Below are 21,833 nucleotides of genomic sequence, written 5' to 3'. Positions count from 1 at the left end.
TCCAAGGTGATTTACTTTAAAATAAAAGCCCCACCCTTAACCGTTTATATACATGTTGTAATTTCCTAAGATGATTCCTTCAAAGGAATCATCTTAGGAAATTCCAGGCTAATTTCACTCATGCTGCTATAACCCAAAATATTTCCCTAACTTCTTTTTCAGAGTCTGTAGCTATTCCTTTAATTGTTTTTAGAGCTGTATCTAAATTAGAGGTTGTCAAACTTTAGACTTTGAGGGCCAGACTCTGTCACAACTACTCAACTCCTCCAAAGTCACATGTAATATATAAGTGGAAATGCCTGAATTTCAATAAAACTGTATTTACAAACACAGATGGTAGACTAGAGTGGCCCTGCAAGCTGCAGGTTGCTGATCCCTGATGTAAATAATACAGGTGTGTTTTGATTTTTATTTATTAATTTCATGTGTCATTCTGGACCCAACCTAGCAAATGAGAAGGGGATAACATATTGGGAAAGAAACAAAGGGGAACTTCATTCAGAACAGCAATCAAATCACAAAGTTACAAAATGCCTAAGAATAATTATGATAAATGCAGAATATGTGTGGAAAACCATTAACTTTTCTAAGCTGCATGAGATATAAATGAATAGACACTCTAGAACTGTCCAAAAGGAATATAATGTATGTCACATATATAATTTAAAATTTTATTGTAGCTACATTAAAAAATGTAAAAGGAAATTAATGAAATTAATTTTAATAGTATATTTTAACCCAATAAGCCATTTTAATATGTAATTGTTATAAAAATATTAATGAGCTATTTTATATTTTGTACTAAGTCTAAATTCTGGTACATATTTTTTACACTTATAGCACATCTCAATTCAGACGCTAAATCTTAATCAGAAATATTGATTCGATTTTCATAAAATTTTAGAATTAAAACAGTTGATTCATACACTGAAGTTGTTTCAAACATACTTAAAAGTTTTTCAATTAATAAAACAAGTTCCAGTTTCTTAACTAAAATTTCAGAATAATTAAAATTAAATACAAATAAAAATTTAGTTTTTCAGTCACACTAGTCACATTTAATGTGCTTAATATTCGTATATGGCCAGTGGCTATCTTATTGGAAAGTTCTGCCCCAAAATTTGACAGTAATGACTCATGATCTGATGCCCTTATGGAAAATAAATTTTGGAAAGCAGTTCTGAATGAGCAATAGAGATGGATAGTTAACACAGACTCTGGAGTCAGACATTCCTGAGTTCAAGTTCAACTTTGAGTGTGCATAGTCTCTGACATGTTTCTTATTTTTCTGAGACTTTGTTTCCTTATTGGCAAAATGATCATCAGAATACCTACCTCAATGTCAGATATATAAATATTCAGTAAATAGAAACCGATTATAGTTATTGTTATGGCTATTATATTTGTTTCCTTGAGCTGCCGTAATAAAGTACCACAACCTGAGTGGCTTAAAACAACAGAAATGTATTATCTCACAGTTCTGGAGGCTGGAAGTCTGAAATCAGGGTTTTGGCAGGCCATGATCCCTCCAAAAGGCCTCAAGGGGAGGATACTTGCTTGCCCCTCCCAGCTTCTGGTATCCTCAAGCATTCGTTTGTTTGTTTGTTGCAGCATCACTTCCATCTCTGCCTTCATTGCCGCAGTCTTCACATGGCCATCTAACCATGTAAAGTGTGTCTTTGTGTCTCTTCTCTTCTTATAAGAATATCAGTCATATTAGATTACGGCGCATCCTACTGCCCTCATCCTAACATGATTATACTTGCAAAGACCCTATTTTAAAATAAAATCACATTCACAAATTAGAGAAGTTAGTTTTCAACATATCTTTTTGGGGAACATCCCAAATTTACCCCATCACAATTACAGTTATTAATTACCCATCTCTAAGGTGTATAACTGCTATGGTTAGTATGACTTGTGCCTGAATTTGTCCATAGAAAGAAAAACTTTGAGGGATTGTGAGTTGCCCGATTGGGCCAAATCCAGTTGCCTTTCTTCCTATTACCCCACAAAGCTCTCTGCAGCAGGAGTCATAAAGAGTAAATGATTCAAAAGCATTCTTTACAACTCAAAAGCTACCGTGCCATTTAGTTCCATTCTTTTTTTCACAAAATGGGTTGTTTGGTTTGCTTTCTTCACTTTGCTTTTTTGTTTTGTTTTGTGGGCTAAGCTCATATGGCTGTTCAAAGGCTTTTGCAAATGAGTGAAGCTCTATCTCTCTCTCTGAGTTTTATGTGGAGCAGCCAAGTCCAGCCCCGTCAAACTCAAGCATAGTACAAGATGTGAGTAGGTGAAATACAGTGCAATGTGTAGTACATATCATTTAAGACCTTGATGAATGCTCTTTTTAAGTGTTCAGTTGGATTTTAGCCTAAAGAAACAAAATAAGTATAACAATAGGACATGATAAAACAAAATTTCTTAAATATTCTATCAGGTGAAGAAGATGAATTGCCTTGTTTACCCAGCAGAACAAATAGGTAATAATTGAAATCCTTGTGATAAAATACTGCTTTTATGAGTATTCTTTATAAGAATTTTTTAAGTCTCAACAAATGCTGTACTTTAAGGTACTGGGCATATTCTGCTCTTCATTAGAAAATTTCATTTGTGACGCACGCCTTTGTTAGACTTTGAAAAAGACCCTCACTGCCACTCGATACCAGTTTAGCACAGTTGTATTTTGCTACACAGTCCAATATAATTAGGTTAATTAGTCATTTCCATTTAGCTTATTAGAAGGCTAGAAATGCCTTTCCCTCATTTGGAAGATTAAATGTTGCAATTGTGTTCAATCCAGAGTTTCAAGAAAGTATGTTTCAGACCCAGTCATGGCTGCTAGGAGCACTGATAGCAGTGTAATTTGCTCACTTTTGTGGAGACACCAGAGGGGGTAATGGGACTTCAGAAGGGTTAATGATGATGCAAGCTGGGAAGAGGGGTTGAAGTGGCTGGCTGAAAGAAGATGAAAGTGAATTCCTTAGCACGGAGAGAAATAATTACAGCAGCTGCAGCTTTTCTCAGCCTGTTAAGAGCCCTCCTGCTGGCCACCCAGATGTCAAACTTTATTAATTGAGCACTTCCTAAGTGCCAGGCAGCCTGCTAGGCCTGAGGCATACAAATATGACTAAGAAAATTCTTGCCCACAGGGAACACACAATCTTGTGGGAGTAACAAACAAGTAAACCAGCAATTGTAACTCAGTAACTATAGGAGCCCCAAGAAAGCACAGGGAAGGGCTTTAGAGTCTTCAAAGCACTGGTATCTACATTAAAACATGAGCTATGCAGATGGCAATTACTTGGCCTCATTTTCCAAAGGAGAAAATCAAAGCCCACAAAGGTTTAAAAACAGGTCCAAGTTATAAGAGGCGGGACTAGGACCAGAACTCTCATTTTCTGGCACCTCCATCATCCTACACATGACACCATGCCACTTCTCAGCATTAAAGGTGTGCTCCCTGCTCTAAGTGGTCAGGGTGATGTTGGGAGGCCACAGAGCTCATGTGAAAGGGCACATAAAAGACAGGACAGGTGTTTATCCACACAGGAGCAGAGCCCTGGCAAACCCAAGCCAAGTGTATATGCCCTTCTCCAGCTTTACGTTTCCTTTGTCTCTTCTACTGTGGTCACACTCCTTTGTACTATGCCCTACTCTCTTCCCCCTCCAGACTTTGTCTCTTGTCGATCCTTCCCCGTAAAATGCCCTTCCTTTCTCTCTACTTCTATCTCTGCTTGACAGGGTCCTATATACCTCTAAGGTCTCCACCATCTTCTCTTTCTCTCAAACTTAGGACTGTAAGATTCTTGAAGGCATGTCTTTTTTTGTTTACTTTTGTATTCCCAAGTGCCTGGCATGTAGTAGACATTCAATAAATATCAAGTAAATGAATGAATTTAAATAACAAGAATGTATGGGTTCCTTAAAATACATGGCATTATGATAGGTATTTTGGGCACAGTCTGGCTTTTAGTCTCATTGAAGAGACCAAACATACAAACAAAAGCTGCAGATAACTCAGTGTCTAAGTGAGTGATGTTTATGTGGCTGCTCTGAAGCAACAGGATGGACCCTCCATGCCCAAATGTGGTTCCAGTGTCAAGACAGATGATGTCACGCACATACCTAAGAGGGTATGAAAAATTTTACTACTTGTATAACCAGAATTTCTGAGGAGCGCAAGGGAGCTCCCCAGCAGCCTAAAAATAGCTTGAGAGAGCCAGGAAAGGAGACTACCCTGGGTTTTTGATGGAATTTAGGGGATGCAGATGGGTGAGAGGTCCTGTGCATGGGCAGGGGCTTGCTTGCATGGTACAACTCCCTCCAGCAGCAAAGAGGAAGTAGGCTTACTTATCAGCTTGCTGAGCAGAAGAGAAGGAGGGAGAGATAAGGCTTAAAAGCTATCAATAGTCAGACATCTAAAAATAGAATCAGTTTCTCTATATAATCTATCAACTCTGTGGTCCACAAAAGAAGAGTAGGAGGGCTGTGTGTTCTAGATTAGAGACAATATATGTAAGGGAATTTACTGATTTTGAAGTGGACTTTAACAATTTGTAGGATCTAAACACCTAATAATTGATCATGAAAGGAGTAGAATTTGGTGGAGAAAAGAATAAGACCTCCGATGCGGTGAAAGTAGTGTGAACAAGGAATAGAGTTGGGACTGAGTCTGGTACACTGCCAAGGTTGGGAGCAGACATCCTTGGACAGAGCATGAGGGCAGTAGGCTCCCTGATTAACTGGATGGATTGGAGGGAAGCACTACATGAAAACAGTTTAACAAATTATGCATTTGGACTTAATCCTTAAGGAAGCAGGCAATTCATGGATATTTTTAAGTTGACATTACAAAGTCAATGATTCTGAAGCTATTATGAAAGGAATTGACAGGAGTTGCTGACAAAGTGAATAAGAGAATGAAAAGGAAGAGTCAGAGACTTAAAATGTCCAGGCTCAATGAATAGAAAAATCATGGCATCTCTTCTTGTTCCTTTTTCCATGTAATACCCGGTAGGTAGATGCTGTTTAGTCTCTGCTGCTGATAATATCCCAAATATATTATTTACTAAAACTTGCATATTATTGGGGCAGTTTGCTAAAGGTGAGCTAATCAAAATCTTTCCTCTTCCTTGATTTTACCTGCAGAAAGAGTCAAGGCTCTAGAAAAGAGTATAAGTGAGGTAGAATAATGTAAACAATGCCAATTATAGCTCTGAGAAACTGCATTTCAGAGCAAGATTCTCTGAAATTTTCTAGGCACTTTCATCAATGGAAGAATTCTGTAACTTGGATCGGGATATTGAGGGATCTGCCAAGAGCTGGAAAAAGTTTGTGGAATCGGAATGTCCTGAGAAGGAGAAGTTCCCACAGGAGTGGAAGAACAAGACAGCCCTGCAGCGCCTTTGCATGATGAGAGCTATGCGTCCTGACCGGATGACCTATGCCATGAGGTACGGAGTAGGAATACTGGGGAGGCCCAAGATAGGCAAGGGGCAATCTCAGCATGGCCAAACTATCATGGCTGAACACAAAAGCGATGTGTTTATAATAATAGGAGACTTCATACCAACATCTAAAATCCCATGAGGCCTGTTGCTCTGTGTTTGCTGTGTATTTTCTTAATATCGAGGTGGACAATTAAGAAAGAAGTACTCATCAATACCAACACTGAGAAGGATGATGGTCATATCTACTGTGGCAGGAGATGGTGAGATCCAGAGAACAGATAGAAGGGTCATCCTTAGCTCATCTGTTTCATCACAAAAATAGAGAGAAATGAATGTGGTTATTGTGAAGGTGGTAGAAGGATGGCAGAAAATTAAGAAGGATTTATCTGATGACTTCTATCTTTTCTGAGAAGTAGTAAGTAAGATCATCAGTTGAGTTTGTGTGAAACAGTAGGTGGCTGGGTTAGAGATTTGCAGAGAATGCTGAGGGTCTGAAATATAATCTTAAAAAACTGAGAGAAGGCTGATCAAGGAAACTCAAAGAATTTCAAGTAGCTTTGAGGATTCACCTAGTTAAGATCCTGCATTTATGGTGACACCAGTCTTCACCATTAGATGATTTTGCACTCACAAGTCAAAGTACAGAGTTAAGTTAATCCAGAGCACAGGTCATTTCAAATTGGTTTGTTCGAATAAGAGTTAGATAACGGAGATAAGGATTGGCAAGAGAATGGTTAGAAATCATAGCTTATGCAAACTATAGACAGAAGGTAGATTAATAGTTGCCTGGGGCTGGAGGGTGGGAATAGCAATTATCTAAATATGCATGAGGCAGTATGAAAATATTCTGAAACTGGTTTGTGGTGCACAATTCAGGAAATTTCTTAAAAATTATTGAATAGTATACTTAGAATAGGTGAATTTTATGGTATGTTAATTATACCTCAAAAAAAGTTGTTTGGTTGTTTGCTTGTTTTTAAGAATTTTTAGGACATGGACTCTGCATTGGATAGGAAAGAAGTGAAGAGAATTAGGGGAGATGATTTAAAAAAAAAGGGAGGCCAAGATACTGAAAATCCTGCATTTGTACTGGCACCAATACAGGCAAAGAATAAGTAAAGTAAGGGTAAATTTTTAAAAGAATTGTAAAGACAAAAAGTTTGGGTCAGAGAGTGGAATGTTTCCATTTATGGTTTCAAACATAGAAAAAGTTCCCAAGTAGTGACAAAGATGAATCTGTGGCCATAGAATTGGCTGATGTGGGAAAGAAATGAAGATTGTTAAGAATCTAGAGGATTGTCCACATGGATGTTGATGTCATTCAGGCATCACATGTTCAGTAAATCAGCAGAGTCTCCAAAAGAGCAATAGATGACACTGATATACAGGGGTAATGGTAATACAGCCAGGGGAAATAAGCCTCAATGGAGCTACATGAGTGGAGAGTTAATAGTTTATAAATAATAGTCATCAGTGAGCAGGGCCATGATCCTACCTCCCAATCTTGAGATAGACCAGATGTCGGAGAATGAGTCCAGCTGAAAGGCTACAGGGGAAATATTTTCATTGGGGAAGAGTTAAGGCCAGGAGCTGGGCCAGATGGTCAGATGTAAGAGGTTACAACTTCAAGGTTTTCTTTAGTATGAAAATGGGACACTTTGGAAAGGAAGTGGAGTAAAAGAAAGAAAACACAGAAAATGAAAGAACATGAGAGAATAGAGGACTGAAGGGCCTTAAATCATGGATGGAGGATCACAGGGATATGAAGTTTAGAGGATTTAGCTGCCCGAGGGCTTTTGGAAGGAATTAGTCATGGCAGTCTTCTGTTGGATAGTGGTAATGTGACAGGACACACAGGCTTTACACGGGAGTCTGTGGTGTCCTGGATATATGGGGATTTAGAAGGAGCCCTAATCTAGGTGAGCAGGCAACACCTAGGTTGTAAATGTTGACTTAATAAGTAGAGCTTGGAGTTGACCCTACCTCTGTTAGCTGTACATCTTTCATTTCTATAGACCTCTGTTTCTCAAGTGTTATTATATTTTTGACTGATAAACACTTATGTACTTTTTTTTTTCTGGCAGAGATTTCGTTGAGGAGACGTTAGGAAGCAAATACGTGGTAGGAAGAACGTTAGACTTTGCAACCTCTTTTGAAGAATCAGGACCAGCCACTCCCATGTTTTTTATCCTGTCTCCAGGGGTGAACCCGCTGAAAGATGTGGAAAATCAAGGTGAAAAAGTCTCATTGTGGGGCCAAGGCTGCAGCAGCCCCATGCACTTTTACTATTTGCATCTGTCAGTTTCTCTATTCCAGATTCAAGGCTCATTATGTAATACTTGCCATTTGCTAATCATACAGAAATCAGGGTCTTTGCTATACCAATACCAGGGGATCATTGCCAGAGAAAGGACTGCTCTGGGCTCTAGGAGGTAGAATCCACAGTAGCAGGTTCATGAGGAGACCTTGATTTCCCTTAGTGTAGCTGGAGCAATCATTCTTAAATACAAGTACAGTCCTCTTGCAGGCTCCCATTGCCCTCAGAATGAAGTTCAATCTTCTTAACTGCTAACAGGGAACTTCATCCTCCAGCTCCTTCATATTTCTCCAGTCTACTTTTTATGATTAGTTTCAAATAGCTGGGGTTACAAATTACCATAAACTTAGGGGCTTAAAATAGCAGTAATTTATTGTCTTACAGTTCTAGAGGTTGAAATAATAAATGAGGCTCCCTCTTTTCCTTATAAGGACCCCTACAATTATATTGGGGCTATTCAGATAATTTAGGATTATGTTCCCATCTCATGGTCTTTAATGTTATCTACAGAGTCCCTTTTGCCATGTAAAGTAACATATACACAGGTTCTGGAGATTAGGACATGGATATCTTTGGGGGCTCATTTTTCTGCCTACATTTCCCTGACTCTCCCTATTTCACTCCACACAGCAGCCATCCCATTCTCCCAAACAATCTGCTTCCCCTCAAGCATCACCTTCACCAGGCTATATTCTACTCATCCTTCACATATCAGTTTCAATATCACCACCTCCAGGAAGCCCTACTTAATTTCCAAGGTGTTCAGTGTCCCTCCCATGTGCTCCCTTCTTTCTGTGTATCATATCGTAATGGTCTAGTGATGATTGTGCCTTCCTGTGAGAATGACAGCTCCTTGGGACTAGGTATCCTTTTCACTGGAGTATCCCAGTTCCTAGCACTGTGCTTTTCATGTGATGAGCACTCAGTAAAAATATATGTTAAATGAAGAATGAACAAATGAATGACTAATCAAAACTATAACATTTTGCAAAGTTTAATAAAGGCCCAGCGAGTTTTTACAGAGCCAAGTCTTTATAGGTAAGAATCCCGACCATGTAATACAACTCCCTGGCAGTATGTTAGTCATTATGTAATGAAAGGAACATAAAGCATATGTCTGGCATTTGGGGGTAGTTGAGATGATGCTAACTTGGCCTCAAAGAAAGAATAAGATCTGTAAAAGGTAAAGAATGATCTCATTCACTAATTTAATGTATATTTTTGTAATCTAAAATTCAAATATTTTTAATATTTCTTAAAATACTAATAAATAGAATTTGCAATGAAAGGCAACAGTTCCCAGCTCCAGCCCTTTCCACACCCTGTCTCCCTTCCCAGACACTGTGCTTTCTCCTGCTTCTGAATTTAGTCCTCTTGATAGTTGCTTCTCTATTTTTAACTAATAATCTTTTATCACTCTTTCTGAATTTATCAGTTTTCAATATCTATTTGTTCCCTGATATGAAAAATAAAAATTTAGTTCCTATTACTGCCAACCAAGACTCTCCTCTTTCCCCCAAATTGTAATAGCTTCACTGAGATATAATTCACGTGCCATACAATTCACCCATTTAAAGTGTATAATTGAAAGTTTGTGGCTGGCTTCTTTCACTTAGCATAATATTTTTAAGGGTCATTCAAGGTATAGCATAAATCAGAACTTCATTCTTTTATGGATGTTATCATAGCGAAGTTATTCCTAACTTTCACCCTTTTGTAGAGTTGTATAGTCCTTCTACACTGCACCCTGGAGTTTTTATTTCTTTCATATTGACAAATCTAGTTTGCTCGTTTTTATTGAATATTTTCCTTTTTGGAAGCTTTTATACACCCTATTTATGAGAAGTTTCATACTATTCTTTGCCAATTGACCTCAAACTATTCCATCATATAGTTAAAAGCTTTCTGTCATTTCAGACAAGCTAACTCATTGCTTAATCCATATTGCACTTTTTTCCCCCTGAATACAATATCTCAGCCCTGCCCTTGGTTTAATCTTAACACATATTTTGTTACCAGAGGCAATATTGCTGTTCATCAGTTAGAGATTACTTAGGCACCTGTGCCTCTTTCTCTTTCTCCTCCTCCCTCTTTGCCTCTTTGATGGCTTGATTTGTTTTCTAATGTACCCATTTAGAACATGTACTCTGGTGACATCCATGTTTTCCACATCTTGGATCTAATCAGTTTGCTTGATAGACTTCTATTCTCAAGTTTGGAATTCACATGACTGACAAACACTTTCCCCTGTTTCCCTTAGCCCCACTTTATTAAGTAAACTTATTCTCTTTATGCTTGGACAGAGTCTGTGCATAAGATAGTTTACTGTCTAGTTAAACTCTTACTCTTTACTAGTCTAGTTAAACTCTTAACAAAGCTTGGCATCCTTTCCTATCTTAGAGTATATGATTTTTCTGTTCTTAACTACTTCATTTCTTTATCTCTTTATTTCATTATGGCAGTTCTTAATATTGGGTAGGGTTTTAAAACCCTGAGAGTCAGAGGAAAGATTTGTTTCCTTGTCCTCATTTCAAAACAAACCCCATTTCAAAATGCATGAAGCCACAGACAAACAAAATTCTATATATGATTTTGGGAGTTCTATAAGCCCCTGAAGCTCATCCATTGACACTTGATTAGGAATCTATGATTTTCTAGAACTTTTGTTCCCCTTAGTGTACTCCAGGATTTTCCTTCCTCCACGATTTCAAAGGAAGAGGAGGAGGAAATTCCATCCACTTTCCTTGGCCTCCGTTTTAATATGAGACCTACCACCATCCACACTGCATTGCTTTCTTTCTTTCCTTCTCAGATTAATCTTTTAGCAGTGCATTAATTTTACCCTCTTTCTCTCTTTTCTCATCCCCTTCTTCCTAAATGAGCCACACTTCCTAATTTGCACAATAATTTTTGTATTTGCTTCATCTAAAAGCAATCACCCTTTGTTTTGTTTCTGATCATCAGTAACACCTTCCTCCTATCAGAATAAAAATGAAATCTCAGATATGAAAAGGTTTTACAACGTTAAAAGTATAGTAGCATTATATGACATTATAATGATGATGATTCTTCTGTTCTTTGAGACAGATCGGTTTGCTTCTTCCTTTACACATTTTTGTCATATCCTTTCAAAGTACAGCTTCATCTTTGGCCTTCCCAACAAAGGACTTCCCCTTTCTGCTCTTACTCAGGCATCTACTCTGGTCCTTCTTTCACTTGGCTCTAGCCTGATCTGCCTGTCTCCACCCTCCTTTGTTCAATTACCTGGCTTTGACAAAATAACTTCTGTTATTTCTATTTTGTGATCAGAAAGAAGCTGTATCTACCACTTTTGCCTTCCATTGCTTCCTTTTTCTCTTTCAAATGTTCTGGTCAGAATGATGAGCTCACTGAGAATTTTTTAGACCTACTACACGGTATGTTCAAAGAAACAATTTTCAATTTAATATCATTGTCTTCACAGGAACAATGAAATGAAGCAAAGTAATGACAATGTGAAGGCAATGATAAACTCTAAAAATCTTAGCTGGCAATAGATTTGATGTCAGTTTTAGAACCAGGGATATAAACAACATATTCCAGAGAAAATACAAGGACAAAAGGTGCCAGGATTATTAGATAGCTTTGGTGACATTTCTACTTACAAAAGAGCCTATTTCTTTTCTTTATTAGAAAGAGAAGGGAAAAGAGGGGCTTAAAAAGGATTAGTTTGAAAACTACAGATTGATGGGACTACTGGGGTCAAAGTGTGGCACAGCAGAGGACAGCTAGAATCAGTCTGCATTAACCTAGGCTTGAGGCATGATGATAAGGCTAAAGAGAAAGAAATGGACTTTTGAGATGATGAAAAGGGGGAAAATTAAATGTGAGTTGCCCTTCGGCTAAAGAATACTGTACCACATGTGAGCCTTGTGATATACCAAGGCAACTTGCAGAGGCCTTCCATTTGCAACTTTGGGGCTCTCAAGATACTTTTCTGGGTCATCAGCAAGCCCCTCTAGCCAGTTATGTTCTCTTGGGGTTTCACATTCATATTGTTTTGTGCTAGGGCATTCATGCCCCCATCTCCACTACCTTCAACTTATCTTTCCCTTTCTGATCTTCCTTCCAACTCTCCACGTGGTGGTGTCACCTGGAACCATGCCCCATTGTAAATCTTTAATATCTTCACAGAACGCCTCTTCAACCTGTAGTCTCTTTGAGGACATTGAAACTTCTGTGGCCCTCTCCCTAGTTCCACATACCTATGTGTTGGGAGAGAGGGGAACATTTTCTAGCCTTCTTTTGCCACTTGCAGGGTATTTCTCATTAAAAAAAAAAAAAAAAAAAAAAAAAAAAAAAACTTTCTCTTTTAAAGCAGATGCCTTCTGACTATATTATATACTAGTTTTTAAATGTTCTCTGCCTTCTACCAACTTCCCAGTGAGATTCACATTTATTAGGGACTTTAGAACTTGTTTCAAAATCTTCTGCACTTTCTGTTTCATCATCGTCCTGGTAAACTTTAATGTTGCTATGTCACTCAGCCAACATCTAGCCTCACACTTCCTCATCTTCAAAGAACTTAACTGTTCCATTTCTGTTTCCCACTCTTAAGGCTTCACTGAGAACTTTATTATCATTGAGAACTGTCCTAATTCTGAAACATAATTCTCTCATATCTACTCATGACTATCACTTCCTACTGTTCAGATTGTTCACTCTCTTACTCCTGCCTCACCTATTATTCTACTTCAGTGAAATGTCCAGTCCACTGGTTCCTCCATTGTTTCTAATGTTCACCTTTATCTCTCTTATTTTAATATGGAGCAGTAATCTTTAATTTGAACCATGATCTCCCAAATCCTCAACTCCATTGCCCCTTTTACTTTTGCATTGCCCAACTTTTGTAAAGTCTCAACCCTGGACAAATGTAGGTATTAATTAGAGAAAAATAATACATTTGGTGTTTTGGAACTACCACAAGTTTATAATTCTCAACTTCAATGCTCTTTGGTAATCTTTTCATGTCTCCAGAAGTTGGTTACATTGAGTATTTCCTTCTTTAAAATTACAAATGGACCCTACCCTCCTTTTGCTCCACAGTTTGCTTCACTCTCTACTTCCCTAAGAAAGCATATACTATCTGGTAGAAATACTTTCAATATACTGCCATTTTACTTGCATCTCTGCACATCCCTATTATGTTTCTGAAGTCTTTTCAAACTAATCCTTTTTAAGCCTCTCTTTTCCCTTCTCTTTCTAATAAAGAAAAGAAATAGGCTCTTTTGTAAGTAGAAATGTCACCAAGGCTATCTAATAATCCTGGCGCCTTTTGTCCTTGTATTTTCTCTGGAATATGTTGTTTATATCCCTGGTTCTAAAACTGACATCAAATCTATTGCCAGCTAAGATTTGTAGAGTTTAATAAGGGTATTTCTTGGGTTTATCTCGGTTAGATCTATAATAACTATTCTTCACTACAAAAAGTCATCATCTTGCTTTGACTCATCCAGTTGAAAAAGAACCTATACTTTTTTTTAGTATTGAAAAGAAATATCCAATATTGACAGTTTTCTTTAAATTTTCTTGCACATTACATATTACATGCTCAATTTTAGTTCTTCTAAAATAAAATTACTTAAATACATATTTTTTCTCTTTTTTAATTTTCCCTTTTTATTTTGTGTAGCTCACCTTCCTAGAAAAATTGCTCAATTATTCCTTCATGGTTTTATACATTTTTATGATCCATTTGTCTAAAGATTATTATGTAATTTCTCTAATACAATGATATCCAGGCAGAATTGTCCCACAATATTAAGGTCATTTTTTTTTTTTTTTTTTTGCATAAAGTTTTTCTTGGGCTGGAGAACAACTCATGAGCACTAGCCTTGCTGCAGTGATGCACTTGTATCTGTGTTGGTGTGGCCAGTCTCTTACCCAATACCAGCAACATCCGACAGACGTTATCAAGATACATCCAACAGAACATTTACACCTATGCAATCAAGTCCCTTCATATCTTGCCTGTTGTCTCTCTTCACTCTGATTCATGTAAAATGATGAGATAAAACTTTTTTTGTGTGTTGAGATGTATAAGGGAGGTGTTTAATATGTATAGAGCATGGGAAGCTTTACCTGAATTCTGCCCCTGTTGGCCGTATATCCCAGTAAAATTCCAGGGAAAATATATTTTCAAAAGACAAAGGAACTTAGACGTAGCCACACCCATATGCTTGCTACTCTTTGAGCCTTTTGCATCAGCATCCTCCAGGATAATGAACCAAGGCCCAACCTTTAAATGGAAGTTGTACAGAAGAGCATCAGCGCTTCACCCCATTCTTGAGGATGAAGTAAAGTGGGTGTGGTGAAGCAATTTGATCTAGACAAGTGCTTCCTTCTATTTGGGAACAGAAAGCTGGAAGATGTAGTCCTCTGTGAAGGAAAAAAGTCAGTATATGAGGCTTGGGGTATGGATTTAGGCACTACTGTGTTTGAGGAGTGATAGGGAGGTATGTGGGAGCTTCCTTATGAACATTAAACAACAAAGATAATTAGACACAAGAGATAAGAATGACAACTCCATATTCCTTTTAGGTAAAAAACTCGGGTATACCTTCAACAATCAGAACTTTCACAACGTGTCCTTGGGGCAAGGACAGGAGGTAGTGGCTGAGGCTGCGCTGGACCTAGCTGCCAAGAAAGGTCACTGGGTTATCTTGCAGGTATGCCCCCTCAGTCCTGATCAGGATTGTTCTTGACCCCATACCTGTCTGGACTTCACTTCACAGCCTCTTGGCTTCCCTGTCCTCTCTTCCTGTCTCACCCGCCTTTCCTTCCATGCCTTTGCCCCTTCACTTCCTAATTGTCTCCTTCCAATTCTCCTTCCTCATATGTCCTTTTCCTCACCTGACTCCTACTAACTCCTCTTATTCTTGCTTTCACCTGCTACTATCACTCTCTCTGGTTTCTACTTTGAAGCATGCTCAGGAAGTTGGCATTCAGCTGAAGGCCATGGCAGCTGGATTTTTTTGGCCGCCAATCTCTTCCCAAGCATTTCGTTGAAATTTCTTGCTGTATTTTTCTATTATGTTTCATGTTTTATGTTCTTTGTTACTTGCATGAGTAGAACATCACATGTGTAACTAGAACTTAGCCTTTTCATTGGGAGTTCACATTGGTGGTTAGAAAACTGAAACACTTACTACTGATAATTTCGCTAAACATTTAGAAGAAATAAAGGCCACCTTTCTTCTATCATGGCCTGTTCTCTTATTCCTTTTTGATACAACTTACATGATGCTGGGGCTGCAGCTGAGCAAGTGCTTTACTCTTCTTTTGTCCTATAACCCCTACAACTACCTACATAGCACATCCACGACAATATTGAGATGATTTAATATATAGATGTTTCTTATTTACCTTTCAGCCATAGTACATTACTGTGAACATAGTAGACACTCAACAAAAGCACTCAATGAAGAAATCAAAAGCACTCAATGAAGAAATCAATGAAAGAAAAAATAAATTAAAAAGCCAGTCACTCTCATCCTGTCCTGGCTCTTTGATTACCAAGAACTATTTACTATACCTCATCTTGCTGCTAGGTCTTCATCCTTAATTATCCAATTATTTATTTTGAGTCTAGCAACTGAGAGATCTGCCATTCCCTGGGACTTTTCCAGAAACAGTGGAAATCTCAGGAGAAAAGATGATGACAGTTGGGGTTCTTGCTTCTTCTCACATGGATCAGTATGGTGCTGGGAACAGAAAGCTGGAAGATGTAGAGTGTGTGATCTACACAGCTATCTCAGGCTCGCTTGCCAAAGAGACGCCTTTCTGGACACTAGTGTCTCTGGGAATCCAGTACCTCAGTCAACAAATAGAGTTTCCTCCCCCAGAATCTACCAGCTGCCCAGGACCCCTACATCGTATGCTGATGTGGTTTCTGAGAGCAAAGATTAAACTTCTAAGTTGGAGTTGCTGAAAAGTAGCAGAGTTTCTCACTTGTGGGTTGCTGGCACTTTCTGGCTAACAGAACCCTGGCTCTCTGGGCAGCCCACAATAGACTGGTTATAAATGAATTCTTTAATTTAACATATTTTCATTTCAACAACCACTACTAACTCTTACATAGATAGCATTTTTGAGGATACAAAGCCCTTTCAAATATATTACTTTTGGTTATTAGCAGCAACTCTGTGAAATACGGCAAATATTATTGTTATTTCTTTTTATAGAAGAGAAAGCAGCACTCAGAGACCAGATTGCTGTGGCCCAAGCACTGTGCTCAGTGCCAATCTGTGTATTTAAGACTCTGCAAGAAGGCTTCCTCCAATATTTACCGAGGAGCTTTTATCTATGCATTATAATGAACCATATTGCAATGAAGCAAAGTGACTATCCCTATTAAAGTGAAAGGTGCATTCTGCAAAGTAGTAAGAAATAAATGTAGGTTTAGCTTAGCTGACAGTCAGACAAATAAGAATCACAATGGGGAGAGTAGAAGGGCTCAAAGACATAACAGAGGAGTTTGGGCTTGGAGTAAGGAGCATCTGTGAGCAGCAGTGACTCAGTGTGTAGGAAGATAAGTTTGGCAACAATTAGCAGAATGGTTTGGAGAGAGGAGAAAGGAGTCGGGAAAACTAGCTAAAAGGAGTTTAAATCAGTGCTTTTCAAATTTTCTCATGCATTCGAATCGCTGGAGGATTTTATTAAAATGCACTGATTCAGTAAGTCTGGGTGTGGCCTAAGAGTCTACGTTTCTAACTAGCTTTCAGGTAATGCCAACATTGCTGGTCCGTGGACCCTACTTTTGAGCATCAAGAGGTCAATAATCCATGGGTCAGATAGTAGAGATCTGGACTTGGAATGTAACCGCATGTGAAGCTCTTAAAGTGTGTACCCCGCCCCTGCAGACCAGCAATATCAACATCACCCAGGAACTAGTTGGAAATGCAAATTCTTAGGCCCCACTCTAGACCTACTGAATGAGAAACTGGGGTGGAGCCCAAGAATCTTTGTTTCAACAAACCCTACAGGGGATTCTGATGCACAGTCAAGTTTAAGAACACTATGCTAGACAGACTTAGGATATCAAGGGAAAGGGTTCAATTGCAGGATACTGGGAGGTCCCCTTTACTGGGAATCCTAAGATGCATACTGCAATGTGATGTTTTTGAAGTTAAGGCCCTCCTCTAGTCGCCTTCCTGATAACTGTTTACTGCCAACAGAACTAAACAGATGCCTATATTGGGGGTTGGGGGTTCCTTCCTTCCCACCAGAACATCCACCTAGTAGCCAAGTGGCTTAACACCTTGGAGAAAAAGCTGGAGGAACACAGCAAAAACAGCCACCCAGAGTTCAGAGTCTTCATCAGTGCAGAGCCTGCACCCTCCCCTGAGGGCCACATCATACCCCAGGGCATTCTTGAGGACTCCATCAAGATCACCAGTGAACCTCCCGCAGGCATGCATGCCAACCTGCACAAGGCCCTGGACAGCTTCACTCAGGTACAGCCATGGGAGGGAGGGAAGAAAGAAGAACATTTCAACTCACAAAGAGCTGATTCACCTGGGTGGGAGAAGAGCATGCAGCTGGGGGTAAGGTGTTCAGGGAGTCGGCTGGGCTATGGAGAAATGCCTGATGTGAGTAAAATGTGTTCCCGTTGAAATTGACCTCCACCCTGGGCCTACTCAGTACAACACAGCTCTCAATTTCCAAATATACTTGGAGGACCCAAGTTTAGGGTCTTTGGCAAGAAATGTGGGGGAACTTTCTATAAGTCCACATGTTAACTAAATATTCCAAGATAAGAAAGGACATATTTGCTCTAAATCTAACCGATATGATATACTGGTCACACATTTATCAGCTAAGCATACTATTTTCAAGCAGAGGGTTGGCACTCATGTTCAGATAATAATAATAATAGGTGAGACCTTCATGCAACTTGAGTCTCGAGGCTTAAAATAATCCAAGTGTCAGGCCGTGGGGATCTGGACTTAGAATGTAACCACGTATTGAACTCTTAAAGTATGACCAGCAGAATAGCAGCATCAGCGTTAACTTGTTAGAAAAGCAAATTCTCAAGTCCCCATCTAGACCTACTGAATTGCCTGTGTTCTAACAAACTCCCCAGGAGGTTCTATTGCACAGTCAACTTTGAGAAAATTATGCTACAACGAGACTAAGAATATCCAGACAAAGTTTCAAATGCAGGCTATTACATTACTGGAATTTCCATTACTGGGAACTCTAAGACTCATGTTGTGGAGTGTTTATTAAAAGTCGAGACCAAGCCCATGGGTCCATATGTAAAGTAGCACTTGCCAAGTCTGTAGCTCAGGCCTCTTTTATCTTCTCAGGAAGGCATCCTTTCTTGTTGCTTCTTCCTGAGAAGGGGATACACAAAGGTATGAATACCGGGAGAATGGGGGCCATGGAGGCCACCTTAAAGTCCATTCACTACCCTAGGCCTTGGTGGAGTCCAAGGATGTGGTTCTGGGATCTGTTGAGAAGGCTTTTTAATAGCATCGAAGGATCTTTAGCTTCTTAGGACCCATGCTAAAACTCAGCACAAGTCCCAGGTAGGTCATCAAGGTAACTTGAAACAGAGCATCCAAGAGGATAACTATTCTAGCTTGCCCAACATAAACCATCAGTACCAGTGGCCCTTTGAGGACTAGTTTCACTTAAAGTAAGATGACGACCACTTGGCTGTCAGTCTCGAATTTTACTGAGTGCCTGCGGTCCCTCTTGAGGCTGGACTCAAGCAGTGCAACTCGGAGAGGAGGCTGCCACAACGATTTGAGAAGCGAAACTGGTCCATTCTCTTCCAGGAGATTCAGAATGTGTTTTGTCATTTTTATTAAGAAATACCTGACCATTGCAATGTGAAACAAAAGGTGGGCTGTTCTCTTATGCAGGGGCATTTCTCTTTCTTTATTATTTTTTCTAAATAGACCTTGACTAAACTCCTAGGTACTCCATATCGGAGGTCAAAACTTCTACATTTTCTAGATTTCACATTCCACATAGGGGAGATGTACGTGTTTATGAAACCCACAGCCTTCTTTATAGGCTGATAAAGCATTGAGTTGCACAATAACATGAATACACATAATGAACTTTATACTTCCAAATGGTTAAGATAGGAAATATTATGTTATGGCTATTTAATCCCATTTTTTTAAATTAAAAGTTGGAAAAAAAAAGGGGGGGCACTGGGATAGAGTTAACTAGCTCTATTTAAGGTTAGAGTGGCAGACCATTTCCAGTTCCTCTGCCTTGAGGGTCTTGGACAGAGCTAAGGAGGAGGACAGCAGAGGTCTCACATGTTATATCTCCGAATAATTAATACTATGGTATTATGCCTCAGTATGATTGTTATCATCTAATGTCACACCTGGCTTCATCTCCTAAGCCTCCCTTGTTCTTGAGTTTATTTCTCTGCAAGCTTGATGTCCAGTCTTCATTATCAGGCAACTGGAAAATACATCCTAAGAGACACTGGCTTTTCCTGGTTATTCTGTCCATACTATAATTGAGTTTTTGGCCATTTATAGCCATCTTCAGTAACTGATTCTGAGAAAGAAGGATAGATTTATGAGCATATTTATTATTCACAAGAGTTTTCATTGTTCCATTCTGCTTTTACAAGTGTCCTGGAACAGAGGCCTGGTTAATACCCCCTATTATTTACTCTGTTTCTTCAGAGCCCTTTTTTCTTTAACCACTTAAGGGATCAATTAGAGAACTGAGCTCTCGTTATTCCTGCTTCCCTGATAACTTTGCTGTTTGGTGGTGATTATTTTCTTGTGACTCTTGTTTGAGTGTGCCACTGTCAACCAGTTTCAGTATTTTAATAGTGATTTCTTGTCTTGAGGCTTAGAGGCATTTTTCAGCCAGACCCAATTTTTTCAAACATGTCAAAATAACAAAGGAAGTGCCCTGATTGTCTATAGAGACAGATCTCTCCAGAAAGCAGTTAATAAACGTTTGCTTGCACAAAGCAGTTACTTTGTCCTCTGTATCATTTCTGACCTGACACATTCATACTTTTGTGGCAAACATGGTACCCAACAAAGGCACAAGGGTGACCCCTACATAGCCAGAGAATGATTGCAATGTTGTCATGGGTTTTCCATGAAAAAATCAAACCTACCAGAAACTTAATCTGTCCTGTCTCCTTTGTTCCTCTTGCCCATGTGAGCAAAATCTAGGGGCCAATTCTTAGAGGAAATACCAGAACTGTGTTCAATACAATTTATGTGAGCTTCAAAAGTGCCTCTCTTGGGCTCCAGCTGCAACATCTTGCTCCTTCCTGAAGAGAAGGGGTCTGTCTCAGAGGAAATGTTCAATTCTAAAGAATCCAGGGATTCTTGTGCTATCATCCCTTCAAAACAGAGATTTCCCCCTCTGGACTATTACTACCATCCCCCTTAAAATTCACCAAGCACAATTCCATTGCCTCCCTCTCTGGACTTTCTCCTGCTTCTCTTTTCTTTTCTTCCATCTGTCCCTTCTTTCATTCTCTCTTCATGAGCCACATCTTTTCCCCCCCACCTTATGCTCAGCAGTCAGGACCCCTCAGTGCTCCTATTTCTGTACCCATGTGTCCCATCACCCCTGCTCAGGTTTGGTGGAGTAGTTAGGATGGTGAAGGGCAGGCCACTCCTCTTTTTCTTGTGACTCTGATTCCCGTCTTTCCTTGCAGCAGGTCCCCTAGCAGATGTCCAGTTTTACATCCAGGCTGTAATCATACCTACTATGGTTCCATGATGGGCGAGAAAAGCATGGCAAGAAGGGAAAATACAAGAGATGATGCTGTAGAAGTCTCTACCCACACCTCAGCACAAAATGATATGACTATGACAAATTTGACACTCCCATGGCCACTACCCTGTTTCCATTAGCCATACTTGAGAACTTAACTAGCATGTCCAGATGTACAAACCGTAAACCAAGCTCTGTTATAACCTGAATCTAAACTCAGATTCTAAACTAAAATCCAACCCCTCTACAAGGGCCCTTCAAATCCTGGGCCCACATATATCCACAATGAAATCCATAATCCCTACCATATATAGCTCAGACCTTATCTAAGATATAGGGTAACTTTATCCAGAGCAACCCCAGCCACCCAAACCCACACCGTGGCCTGCTCTGTTAGAATAGCAACTCTGCGATAACATTGAAAGTGACACTTTCCTTTCAGGACACCTTGGAGATGTGTTCCCGGGAAACGGAGTTCAAGAGTATCCTCTTTGCTCTTTGTTACTTTCACGCTGTGGTGGCAGAAAGACGAAAGTTTGGGCCCCAGGGATGGAATCGCTCCTACCCCTTCAACACTGGGGATCTCACCATCTCTGTGAACGTGCTCTATAACTTCCTGGAGGCCAATGCAAAGGTAAAGTTTCCAGCCAGCTAGGGGTTAGGTCGAAAGGGTCCACCTCTAAGAAAGAGGATGGGCCATCAGCGTAGGGAAGAAGGAGCACGAGCACTTGGGAAGGTCTAGACACATCTCCCTCCCCCCAGTGGAGTGAGTCAGTGTGAGTTTAACCATGTAGCCAACCCCAGGACCAGCATAAGGCCGTGATGAGTACCCCAAAAGCTCTAGAAACCAAACCTGTGACTCGCACCTAGTGTGAGTCAGTCCCATGAGTGTTCCAGGGCCTAGACCACCCCTGCACAAGCATAGCTTTGCAGGGGACTGGATAGGCAGGAAGAGATGCCACACTCCCCTGACACAGGTTCCCAATTTAACTAGCCAAGGATACAGAACTTGTCTTGGGGAACTCAGCTTCTCACATAGTTATGGAGTTACCAAAGTTGAAGAAGCCAAATTTTTGCTACATCTCGTTTCCCTCATTCTCTGTCTGATATCCCTGTTTCAAAGAAAACTTACACTAACAATTCATGCTATTTCATTTAAGGGGATATTCACACCATCCAGTCTCTTCTGGTTCATAGACCCAACACAGCATCAACAAGGCCTCCACCTCTTCCTGGCGGGGTAATGGATCAGGGCCCAGAAGCCCTAAGCAATCCCTTTGTCTCCAGCTCCAGGGACCCAGGAA

At 39.7% G+C, this 21,833-nt stretch overlaps 1 protein-coding gene across 8 annotated transcripts in view; it reads left to right on the top strand.

Moving 5' to 3' along the window:
• The window catches only part of LOC107517402 (protein shisa-6), a 597,831-nt gene that overhangs the window by 548,614 nt on the left and 27,384 nt on the right, over positions 1–21,833 (top strand). For all 8 annotated transcript variants that reach the window (XM_036223917.1, XM_016158078.2, XM_016158077.2 and 5 more), the window contains 5 exons: positions 5,263–5,456; positions 7,538–7,686; positions 14,350–14,477; positions 17,037–17,264; positions 20,972–21,163. In XM_036223917.1, the coding sequence (XP_036079810.1) occupies positions 5,263–5,456; positions 7,538–7,686; positions 14,350–14,477; positions 17,037–17,264; positions 20,972–21,163 (891 nt within the window). The remainder of the gene's footprint in view (positions 1–5,262; positions 5,457–7,537; positions 7,687–14,349; positions 14,478–17,036; positions 17,265–20,971; positions 21,164–21,833) is intronic.

Source organism: Rousettus aegyptiacus, unplaced genomic scaffold (assembly GCF_014176215.1).
Source record: "Rousettus aegyptiacus isolate mRouAeg1 unplaced genomic scaffold, mRouAeg1.p scaffold_m13_p_6, whole genome shotgun sequence".
Lineage (NCBI taxonomy): Eukaryota > Metazoa > Chordata > Mammalia > Chiroptera > Pteropodidae > Rousettus > Rousettus aegyptiacus.
The sequence above is the reverse complement of the archived record's forward strand: the minus strand, read 5'-3'. Positions and strand labels throughout refer to the sequence as shown.